We start from the raw sequence: 12,500 nt of genomic DNA, 5'->3' as shown, positions 1-12,500 counted from the left end.
CACACACAGTAAATCCGTTCACCTTTAGACTAGTGACCTCACAATCATTACACTGATACTAGGCACACGTCTTTCCTACCCTAACCCCCTGTACCGGATAAAGGGCGTGGCTCTGACCCACCTCGGAGGGGGCGGAGCGTCGCGGGCTGCTGGGGCGGCTCGTCGTCGTCACGGCGCTGGGCTTGACGGACAGCAGCTCGGGCCTGTCCCTGTCGCCGGTCGGCAGTGGGCGGAGGAACTGGGATGTCAGGGGCGTGGCTGCCGAGCTCTCATCGCCTGGGAAACATTGATTTCCGACACCACATCCAGAGCATCTGTCAGTCCTGCTGCTTCCGTTCCCTCAGCTCACAAGTCAGATATTGATTTCCTGTTCTACTGGGACTGCACAGCAAACACTCTTCATGGCGCGCGCTCCAGTTAGCGCTCCTCCGCAACACATTATCTGCAACACGTTTCTCTCTGCAGCCGAAAGGCTAGGCTCCCAAAAGACATGGCAGGCAAGACAGCGGACGCCATGGCGGTGTTTGATCAGCTCGACTCCGAAAGGAAATCAAAAAGATAGTACTACCGTAACCTCAAAGAACAAAGGGTTTCTCACCTCGTGCTTGGAGGTTAAAATCAGACAGCGGTGTCACAGCGGTGGAGTTAAGACAGGCGTGAGATCTGACGGGGAGCTCTACTGTGCTTTATCTACGGTGCTGATGTTGCGGTATCTGCTAACTCGACGGGTTCGAGTACGCGGAGCTGGCATACTAATGTGACGGCTCTGATGAAGAGATGTCATATATCAAGCCTCTGATCAATGAGCTGTATTATTGATCGTGAATAAGCTGCATTTCCATATGTTCCACCCAGTGGAGGGTCAAGGCTGAGCCCATGCAGCTGGGATAGATTGAAGATTTAAAACAGCAACCTTATCCAGTGCTTCTACTTCTAATCTCGCTCACCAATGAGTCAAGATACCACCCCGAACCCCAACCTCCAACCCCCACTGTCACCCCAAACCCCAACCTCCAACCCCCACTGTCAAGCCCTATAGCCCTTCAACCCCAGCAGGCTTCTATCAAAGGTCGATAATTAACTGAATGAATTACAGTAAATGATTTTGTCACCTGTTTTTAATTAACCTAATGATTGATTGACAAGGAGCCTCCTCATCGACAACATTTGCAAGCCAGCATGAGGGTAACGTGAATTATTAATTATGGACTATCTAAACACGCAGTTGAATCGCCCACCTTTTCCTGACTGGGTGGCCAGTCCGTTGAGTATGTGGGAGAGTTTATTTTCCGGGGACAGGGGATTCTGGGATTTGGAGTACGGGTCAGTGCTGAGGATGTCCACGGTGTCCGCCTCCAGGCGGAAATTCAGACGGTTTTGGGGGAGCTGATTGAACTGTTCACTCTGCAACCTGCATTTCTGCTCGAGGTCACGGACCTTGACCTGTTACGGACCAGACCAGAGAGACAGAGAGAGAGAGGGAGGGAGAGGGAGACAGAGGGAGACACAGAGAGAGAAAGAGAGAGAGACAGAGGGAGACAGAGAGAGAGATACAGTATAGACAGAGAGACAAACACACAAAAAGAAGACAGAGAGGGAGAGAGAGAAAGAGAGACAGAGAGAGACAGAGAAAGAGAGACAAGGGGAGACAGAGAGAGAGATACAGTATAGACAGAGAGACAAACACACAAAAAGAAGACAGAGAGGGAGAGAGAGAAAGAGAGACAGAGAGAGACAGAGAAAGAGAGACAAGGGGAGACAGAGAGAGAGATACAGTATAGGCAGAGACAGAAAAAGAAGACAGAGAGGGAGAGAGAGAAAGAGAGACAGAGAGAGAAAGAGAGAAAGAGAGACAGAGAGAGAGAAAGAGAGAAAGAGAGACAGAGGGAGACAGAGAGAGAGATACAGTACAGGCAGAGAGACAAACACAAAGAGAACACCAATAACATCAATAACAGCAGAGCCTTAGAATAGGATGTAGTGCAAAGCAATGTGTTTCCTGTGGGTGTTTCTGTAAAGCTCATGTTCCACTCAGCTCTGCCTTCTCTCCAGGATACTCAATGGCTTTACACCTTATCTGTTTGGGCTGATCACAGGACCAATTAATGTATGGTGTCCCAAAAGAGACATTTCTAGCTTACAGCAGCATGCTTCTATCAAAAAACACTGCAGTCTAATCAAAGTATATGGAGTAGAGTCCTGTGCAACGCCCCTGGTCTTTGATAACAACGCCAAGCAGTGAGAAGAGTTAAGAGGATTATGAAAGTATGTACATTGAAGACGTTATCTGACTACTGTAGCTCCCGACCATGATTAAAGACCTGGGTTAACAAGTGCTGAGGTTTTTGTGGAAGCTAGGAGCTCCAGCATCATGGCCTGCTTCAGGGGAGATAGCGGTCCAGGGTCCTAATCGCTGCAGGAAGATTGGTTTGGCCCAAGGATAAAACTACACTCGCAACGTGTGTGAATACTCAGCAGAAAGATATACTTAGACCAAGCAACAGGGGTTAGAAGAAGAAACCACTGGGGGAGGCATTACTTTGGTTTGGTTGGGTGTAAGGGAACGGGCCAATGAGGGGTGTGTGTGTGTGTGTGTGTGTGTGTGTGTGTGTGTGTGTGTGTGTGTGTGTATGTGTGTGTGTGTGTGTGTGTGTGTGAGTGTGTCTGTGCGTGTGTGTGCGTGCGTGCGTGTGTGTGTGAGAGAGAAAGAGAGAGAGAGAGAGAGAGAGAGAGTGTGTGTGTGTGTGTGTGTATGTGTGTGCATGTGTGTGAGAGAGAGAGAGTGTGTGCGTGTGTGTGTGTGTGTGTGTGTGTGTGTGTGACAGTGTGTTAAAGTGAAAATGTGTGTTTATGTACAGTAGTGTATAGCTGTAGAGGTGGACTGAATGTAAGAGGAACTACTGTACAGGAGAGAAGGGTGATCTTCAGGACCAGATTGATCTGATTCAGTGAATTCAAGAGAATTCACGCATCATTGCCTGATGACCACGAGACATCCCATAATATCTCAATACTGTGGAGCCTGAGAAGCTCAGAGGGAGGAAGGAGATGGAGGATCGGAGGGTTATGAACACTGTGGGTAGGAGACGGAAATACCTGCATTCTGTCCTTATGGTTCTGTTCAGACACAAAAGAAACACACCAAAATGGCATTGAACAAAGGCGAATGGAAACAAGACACCAACTCAAGCTACGCCACACTGTGTGAAGCACACTGGACACGCGATGGTGATTCGTGCGAAGGAACGGCTAGGACAGCAAAAGAATGCACAAGATGACGAACGATATGAATGCACTAGAAACGTGATTGAAAACAAATGATCGAGACAGACACGTGGTTTTACCGTCTACTGTACTACAGGTGCATCTCAGAAAATTTTAATATTGTGGAAAAAGTCTGTTATTTTTCGTAATTTAATAAAAGCAGTGAAACTTTCATGTGTTCTAGATCCATTACACAAATGAAATATTTCAAGCCTTTTTTTGTTTTAATCTTTATGATTGTACAGTATGTTCAGTATGCTCATTTATATACTCAATACTTGGTGGGGGCTCCATTTGCACAAATTACTGCACCAACGTGGAGCGCGGCATGGAGGCAATCAGCCTTGAAATATTTCACTACATGTGCAATGAATCTATAATACATGAAAGTTTCACTTTTTGAATTAAATTACGGAAAATAATGAACTTTCCACAATATTCAAATTTTCTGAGATACACCTGTATGCTGTGTCTACAGTCAAAGACTATCTCCATCCTTTGGCGTTAATAGATCATGGTGGTGGTTTAAATCTAAAGGAGGTGTCGGGATCCGTTAGAACAGCAGAATTGGTCTAAGGCAGCCATTGGTGATTGAGACAGAGTTTTGCTGGTTTTGCTGACCAAACTCTCTTAATGCCCTCATCACTCATCTGCGCTAAGCTCGCTGGCTTCCAACAAAACAAAGTCATTAGAAGCCATTGAAGACTGACCTACAGTAGCATGAACCAGGCGGACCCAACCTCGAGCTCGCTCCATATCCACAGTGCCTCTAGCAGAGTGTAAACCAGCAAAACAAATGAAGGAAATGGTTTCTTATACGTTGAGCGGGCGTGTTCAGGTTCCATGACCGTGGTGCATCCACATTAAGACCTACCTCTAGCAAGCGGACCACTCCATCACGCTCTTTCTCTGCTTCAACCTGAGCCTAGAAGAACACACACACACACACACACACAATCACAGTAACAGATGATCACGGAATAGCAAGCAGCAGGGAATTATGCCAATGTCACATCAAAGACATCATCATCAAATGAAATATGTAGGTCTCGCTGTAACTGCAGATGGGGGATGAAAGCAAATGCAGCACCGACTGTCAACTGAGAAGACAAGTGCCAAGTGTGCAACTGCCAAGTGTTTGAGAAGACAATGTACTGAAGACGGAGAACTTCTCAGCAGGAAGAGGACTGACTGTGGGGTGTGCCACTCACATCAGGTCAGTGAGTTCATAGCCCGTGACTGTGAAGTACTTCTAGGACAAAGACAAGGTGAGAACAGAAGGGGGCGCTACTGAGTCACGACTAAAAAAAAAACACCTGAGTCATGAAACTAAGCTGTTTCATCATCCTGATTGGCTGTGATTTAGAGAGAGAGAGTACTCTGTGGTGATAGCATGTGCGAGCTGGCTAAATGAATACAGTAACAACACAGGCAATTAGATGTCTAGGTAGGTGTGCACAAACACACAGTGATACAAACCAACACACAAACCTATACTAAAAATACTCCTTCTGCCACACATACACACACACAGACCCTCAGAAAAGCAAACATTTATCCACACTTCCCTTTCTGAAGTACAAACTTAGCCTTGTGAGACCATCCTGATGTCGACGTGAGTTCACTTTCAGTCTGGACTTCCTGCTATCTCGAACGATTTCTCTCCGATTACATTGTGACCGGGCCAATCAGGGACTGTGTTCTGACTGCTGTTCTGCCCCCCAGTAGAATGTAGCCTCTGATTGGTTCCCGTAGTTGAAATACAAGCTGCTGGCAAAACGGTCTCCCAAAGCGACGAGCAGTAACGTTAACGTTAGTAGAATAAACTCAGCCATAAGTGCAGTTTTTGCAGAAATAGACGTAATATCAACAATTGAACAAGAACAAGCATGCACTAGCACAGTTTTTCTCTGAGGAAAATACATTTTCGTCGTTGGCAAAGGTTTTGTTACGCTGATTGGCTGAAGGAGTTAGTCTGTCTAGATTGATCTGAAGAGAGAAACTGAAAGTGAGCTCGCTGGAGATGAGGATGGTCTCACGAGGCTAGTACAACTCCAACACACACAAACCCTGATTCGCTGAAAGTGAGGCATTAGGCTTAGTCAGTGTCTCTGGGGAGCCTGAGTTGGTGCTGTGTTTGCAGTCTCTCTCTAATTGCTGTGCAAGCCTGTCATGGCTCCTCTCTCATCAAAACACACACAGGCATCTTCACATTTAGGGGCTCGGATTACTGCTGCCCATAAATACAACTGATTGTATGTCCCCATTGACTATCTTAACACGAAACAGCTTCATACTGTATACACATTACAGGGGTGATACGAATCACCAACATATGATTATATCAAGTTAATGGTCACAGCAGTCTGGCTAAACAGATGTAGGTTTTTGAGATAAGCCTCTGGGCACCGCTCAATTCTGGTGGCGCCAATCAGATTAAATACCGCGACACTGTTTTGGGTACCGCTGGTGGAAAAAAACAAGCGTAGCGCCGCGCAAAACGATTGTGATTAGTTTAAAGAAATACAGCGTTTTTTCCTCCTATCTCAGAATGATAATCGGGTGCAGATGGCCAGACCAGTCTACAGCACTGGAGCAGCGTGGAGAAGTGTGGAGAGAGGTCTGGCTATGCAAGACTACGGTCCTAGTGACCTTTGATCTAACATTTGGCCGGCACCAAGGTCACTCTGAGAATAGACTTACTCAACCTCTGATAGCACAGCAATGTGCCGCCGCAGTCGTCGTTCGGTCAAAGCGTGGCGAAGCGCTACGGCGGCCATGTGAGCGCGGTGGAAGTGTGCGGTGGAGGTGTCTTACCTGCAGAAGGTGGATCTCCTGCTGCTTGGTGGTGAGGACCGCCAGGGCCTGCTCATGCTCCGCCTCCAGCCGCTGCCGCCTCTCCGCCGCCTCTCGCATATGCTGGGTGACCAGACCGGGTCAAGGGTCACACAGGTCAAGGGTCACACAGGGCCAGTACAGTCACGGCATCAAGAAAAAAACCACTCACGAGCGCTTTAGCAAGGTGTCGTTATGAGTAAGACATCTGAAAGTGAATAGATCTAAACTACAGTATACAAGAATGTTGTTACAGCAAGGTACCAAGGCAGCCAGAACAGTACAGTGTCAGGCCAACCTGTATTCCCTATTCCATCATACTGATTCATCATATCTATTAAATATAGGCATCCATTAAATGCAGGCACCCACACATGTAACCACAGACCCCTGCCCATTCCCAAATGAACCCAGTCATTAGTCCATCTACATAAAAAAGACAGACTGGTAGGCTGGAGTTAGGGCCAGGAGATGTTTATCCCATCTTAGAGGTGCAATAGATAACATTTGTATATGTAGTCAATTCATACAAAATAAAAATAAAAACTCTAACAAGGCTTGTAAGCCAATAGTATTACGACTCCTGATCGCTCCTGACACAGAGGTAACGCGTGGTGCCAACGTCGTAATACTATTGGCTCACAAGCCTTGTTAGAGGTGGGAACCAAACCTCAGACATCTCAGAGATAAACACAACATTCATGTCAGACCTGTCCAAATTTTAATAATAAATTCTTACACAAAATTTCAAAGTTCTTTGAGGGAAAAGCAATTTATTCCGCACCTTTCTAAAAGCTCTGGATTTTTACACGATTTGTCGACATAATGTTATCTACAGCACCTTAAAAAAAAAAAAAAAAAGCAGCTTATAAAGCAGCTTATACTGTAGGCGCTGACATTCATCGTTTTCTCAGTGGGAGAGAAGAAGACCTCCCTCCCAGACGCTCAGAGGCGTCCTGATCTGCTTTGCATAATCACAGAGGAGTCTTAAGCTCTGCTGGGGCCTCGGGAGAGACACTGCTGGGGGAGACTGTTAGCACTGCCTCTCTCCGCTGGTCTCCCAGGTCCAACACCTCAAATCACAGCAAATTAACTGGTTGTGATGATACACTGGCTCTCTCACAGATCTGGTTATGCAGGAGACTGAGGGGCGGAGCTAAACATTCAGAAGTATTAAAGGATAAGTTATTTTCGACCTTTTGACCCTATTTGTGGTCTGTCTACCATAAACCTGACACATAGAGACCATTTCACAGATCTTTCCAGAATCCAGTACCTGTCTCAGTAGGCTCTCCTTAATGTATCGCAATATGAATATTTTTACATGTTTGGCATGCTTGGACATAAGCATTCCCCTGGTGCTTATTTTCACTACTCCCAAGGAGAACTATGTGCAAGTCATGCCAAACACATAAAAATATTCGGATTGCGATACAGTTCACAGGAGAGCACACTGAGACCAGTAGATTACACCCTGAGCTTCCCGTCTCAGAAAAGCATATTTATCATAGTTTTTCCAAAGCATTTCGGGGGCCCCATTGACTTCCAGTGTAGCCACGTGAGAGCCTGCAGAGAAACTGTAGCTCAATACCGGAACGATCAGTGAAATTATGGTGTCTTTGTGTCAGGTTTATGGTAGACAGACCCAAATAAGGTCTAACGTCCAGAATAGTTAACTTATCCTTTAAGTGACAACTTCAGAAGTTGAATAAGATAGAAAAGTGGCTGTCATTGAACATTCCCATCGAAATGTGACAATACTTCGTATTGTCACATTTAGTAATAGTAATATGTGTAATACGTGAAATACTATACTTATTCTCCCTGGAGCACACTGAGAATAAAAATAGTTCAACTTAAGCCAAGTTATCGCTTTCATCTCTCTTCTCTCTCTTTCTCTCCATCCTCATCTGCCTCCATAATTTTCTCTAACCTACAATCTCCCGCCGTAAAGTTCTGTGTAATTAATAGGCAATGAGAAAGTGACAAACACTTTTTGTTTTGTTTTAGGGAGCACGTCAATTTCTTGTGATGGGTGCATTTTTCACTGAAATACAGCTACTCTTACACACAGCCAATCAATATGAGATGGAAGGAGCCAGTGATTTGTAATGAGAGTGTATTTCATGCCGCTATGAGAGTCCAGTTGATTACTATTGACAGCTGAGGATCTAATGAAAAAGAGAGTCTCACAAAACAAGATGACAGAAACACACAGATTAAATCACTTTCTCCAGCACATTCATTGGCAAATAGAGCAGAGCTCAAATGAGATACATCAAACTGGGAGATTACCAAAGCGGTTTTACAAAGTGATGGATGTGTTTGTTTGTCGCGCCGACCTTTGGGAACTAGTTTGATGTGATCTAGATCCTATACAGACGTCTCGCCTAAATAACTTGGCGAAGCCAGATAGCGGCATAACTCTCTCTCTCTCTCGCTCCTAAGAACGGCTGGCTGAGAAGCACAGGAGACAACGGGGGACAATCGTCATGGACAGAGGGAGAGATGGGTGGACTCTCACCTTTAGAACCTGCTCAAGGTTCTCCAGTTTGCCTTGGAGCTGACTCCTCTCCTGCTGGGCCGAGTCTCTCTCCTGAGTCACAAGACTGAAGGTCTCTCTGAGCTGGTCATAGTCTGACCTCACCTGCATGGAGGGAGGAGGGGGAGAGATGGTGAGAGAGAGAAAGAGAGAGAGAGAGAGAGACAAAGAGACAACTGAAAGGCAATTCTCTTCTTCCTCCCACAGTTACAGTATACTGTGTTCCAGTTGCCTCAGAAACTGGGATTTTCCTAGTGATGACGTCAAAAACGTCCCTCGAACTGGGATTTCTGCCACTTAACCACAGCTGCTGATGTCAAATCAAGAGATGGCTGCTCCGCGAATCAACAATAAGTGAAAGCTGTAATAAGACTGTTTAGTAGCGCCTCTGTCTTATTTGTGTCTCGTTAAATCAGTTGTAGGCCTTCACACAGTACTGTCCAACATCTATCCGTGTACAATGTTGCTACAGAGTTCGTACAGTATGCGCAAAATAGCGTGTAGTGTGCTTACAGCATATCAACTGGTAGTAATAACAAAGGCTAACTTGGCTAGAACTACAAAGATGAGGCTAAAGTGTAGTTTTCGCCATCTGTTTCTGGAGGTCATCTCAGGTGTGACAAACAAATTTCCTACTTCCCAGAAGGCAGCATTAATCCAGATATCTTTTTTTTCCTGTGAAGTTCGCTCTTGAACCATTACATAACTGTATGAATTACAGAGTTTGGGTGGTGTGTGTGTGTGTGTGTGTGTGTGTGTGTGTGTGTGTGTGTGTAGGGGGGGGTTGACAGCGAGTTCATAGACTAAAGAAAAATTAATCAGGCTGTTTCCGTAGCCTTGATGAAAGCCAGCTACTGACTCCAGCTCCACGACTTCATCGCATCATCAATCAGAGGCATTTCGAGGTGAGCTGGCTTCTCAGGACCATTCCTCCACCTCTCACCACAGAGCTACAGGCCTCAAGTGAATTAATATGACCGATGCATTCGTTCAGGCTAGTGCCAACCCAGATAGCAAGTGGATCTGGGCCATATACAGGCCAGATCTGGCCCTTGTGGCTTAGTTCCGGCCCATATATGGCCCAGAATTATTACACATCCGCTTGCTATCTGGGAATGGTACTGAAACTGAAACTGAAACTGCTGGGCGAAATCATTTCATTCATATTGCGCACGTGTCCAGGGGGATAAATGATTATCATATATATATTATGATGATTAATGATTTTAACTGTAACTTTTGAAGGCAAAAGGACGAACCATCCAAAGTGTGTGGCGAGATATCTCAGTAGAAATCATACAGGATCTCCATTAATCACTCCGCTGAAAATGTAGTATCGTGACCAGTGCATCAATTGTAGTACGATGCCATCACTGTGTGTTGACCTTATATAGTCCAGGCTAGTGAGTGGGTGAACTGTCCAGAGGGAGTCATATACTGGACCGGCCCTACCCTCTTCCAGCACATAGCCGGTCCCCTGACTCATTCATTCTCCACAGCTCGTCCGGTAGCTCAGAGAGCCCGTGCTCCCCCTCCTCCCTCCCCCCATCGATCTCCTGTCTGCGCTTGAGGGACCGCCCCTCTGACAGCGGCCGCCCCGCATGCCGTTCTTCACCGACTCTCCGCACAATCTCATTAACGCCCGCCGAGGCAGCGGCGCCCGGCGCTAACTCTTCTCCGATCGCTCTCTCCGGACGCCTCCGGCATCCACGCCGGCCGATCGGGTTTGCTCCTGGCTCCGCCCCCCCCCCACTCTCTCCCACCATCCACCCCCCCTCCACCCCACAATGCCGTCCGATGCACAGATGGCGCGTCTTTGTGTCAGGGTGGAGCCGGCGAGGAGATTAGAGGAGGAGCAGGGGGGAGGGAGAGGCAAAGCCGTGGACCCAGGACACGTGTCAAAGCCGCCCCCCCGTGAAAGTGACACCATTAGCGGGCAGCTAGCCACCACAGACACTCACTGTGTGGGCAGGGCGGAGAGGCTGGCTGGAGTGGGCGGAGACACACACACACACACACACACACACACACACACACACACACACACACACACACACATACATATATATATACTGTACGTAAAGAAGAGTAGTACGGCTTAAGATCTTTTTTTTTTTTAAATATCTTTTTACATATATATATATATATATATATATATATATATATACAGTATACACATACAGTATATATATCCCTGGTCCCAAAATAAAGGGGAGTTATTGGTTGACAAAAGTGTGATTCCTGCAAACCCCAGGGGATGCCAGTCCGAAACACTCATGTTCGTTCCATGCTCTGTCCATCGCCGTGTACAATATCGATCTCTGCTGCCCAAACGCTCGGTACACAGAAAACAAATGTCCCAGCGTCCACGACGATACGTCACACTAAGGGTGCACGCGTGTCCATCTTGATACCGGCGACAAGCTGAGCACCACCTTGGGGGGGGGGGGGGAAACAGCAGCGAAATACAACAAGGCCGATGCCTGGTATTGATCTATCGGAGATGGATCACAGATTCCATCAGTTAGCGTAATGTCGAGCCCAACCACCCCCCCATCCTCCACTCCTGGGGCTGGTGTGACCCTGATATCTCGCTAGCTAGATCTGGTCGTTGACCGCCGTGCTGTCGGCGGGGGGACTGCGGTGATAGGCCACGCTCTTACCTGGTCATATTTGGACGACTTCAGGCTGTGGCTGAGGAGTTCAAGGTTCAGACGGTTTTTCTCCTTTAAGGCGTCCTGGAGCTTGGTCTTCTGTGGAGGGGTGGGGGGGCGGGGTGGGGTGGGGGCGGGGGGGGGGGGGGGGGGTTGGGAGAGCGAGAGGGAGGACAGATTGCGTTTGTGTGAATGTGATACTCGTCCGCAGAAGAAGCGACGCCACCAAGCGTAGTCATTATTCCACAGCACATCATCTATGCGAGTCACCCTCAATAAACCCCTCTCAATAAACCCCTCTGCAAATATGTACGTACGCACACCGCGCAGTTATATAACCCAGAGATAAAAGACTCAGGCTAGCCTATCCTTCTGTGTTCTGTGTGTGGCTGTGTGTGTGTGCGTGTGTGTGTGTGTGTGTGTGCATAAGCTGTGTTCTAAGACGCAAACCCTCTTTGCCTTCTGGAGAAAACGCACAGCTGCATTGTCACCCTCCATTTAGTGAGTGGTGGGAGGTAGAAGGGAGGGAGGTGGGAGGGAGGGAGGCATTAGAAGTAGCTCTCCGAGATCTCCAATGATCCATGTGGTGAATCAGCGACTGATTGAGTAGTCATCGCGTCGTGGCGGTCTGTTGGCAGACTGCCTTGGTAATAGTTTGGTCGTGTTGTGTTCTGTGGGATGTAAAAAGATGCCTTATCTGTTTCTACTTGACTTCACCAGGGTGTGTGTTTCAGAGTAAGCATTCTAAATGAGGTACAGTATTCGGTGGGTACTGAAGCAGTGAAAGTTCAGATTCACAGGAGTGCAGTCAGATTTGGGCTACTTAAAGCAGCTACGAGGAGCTTTTCGGTTTGCGTTGATTTTAGCGGCACCTGTGGACAAAAGCGGTAGTGTTTTCCCGGAAAGACGACTGCATTTCCCATGAACACCACCGCTTCCTGTCATAAATATCTCTTGTCTAGCATAGTATTCATTTTGGTTGTCAGCAAAAATATGCTACTTGTCAGGATATCAAACAACAAAGTAAATACATTATTTTCTCCTTTCTGGTCAACCCGACCAGCCGAGCAGATATCTATAGAATAGAAACAGCCAATCTTCTTGCGGATGGCCGCATTTGTTAATGTAGGTAATGTAGAGCCATCAGTAATAAAATTAGACTGTTTTCTAACCAGTCAACAAACTCCTCGTAGTTGCTTTAAGTC

The 12,500-nt window shown here is 46.9% G+C and overlaps 1 protein-coding gene across 1 annotated transcript in view; it reads right to left on the bottom strand.

Annotated features, from left to right (window-relative positions):
- The window catches only part of rimbp2a (RIMS binding protein 2a), a gene marked incomplete at both ends in the record, with an annotated part of 55,210 nt that overhangs the window by 17,899 nt on the left and 24,811 nt on the right, over window positions 1–12,500 (bottom strand). Inside the window, 6 exons of the mRNA XM_084450062.1 lie at window positions 122–276; window positions 1,239–1,443; window positions 4,139–4,189; window positions 6,082–6,183; window positions 8,624–8,746; window positions 11,305–11,394. Coding sequence (XP_084306188.1) covers window positions 122–276; window positions 1,239–1,443; window positions 4,139–4,189; window positions 6,082–6,183; window positions 8,624–8,746; window positions 11,305–11,394 — 726 coding nt within the window. The remainder of the gene's footprint in view (window positions 1–121; window positions 277–1,238; window positions 1,444–4,138; window positions 4,190–6,081; window positions 6,184–8,623; window positions 8,747–11,304; window positions 11,395–12,500) is intronic.

The sequence above is a fragment of the Borostomias antarcticus genome (assembly GCF_949987555.1).
Source record: "Borostomias antarcticus genome assembly, chromosome: 2".
In the NCBI taxonomy this organism is placed as follows: Eukaryota; Metazoa; Chordata; class Actinopteri; order Stomiiformes; family Stomiidae; genus Borostomias; species Borostomias antarcticus.
This window is presented reverse-complemented; position numbering and strand designations above follow the sequence as displayed.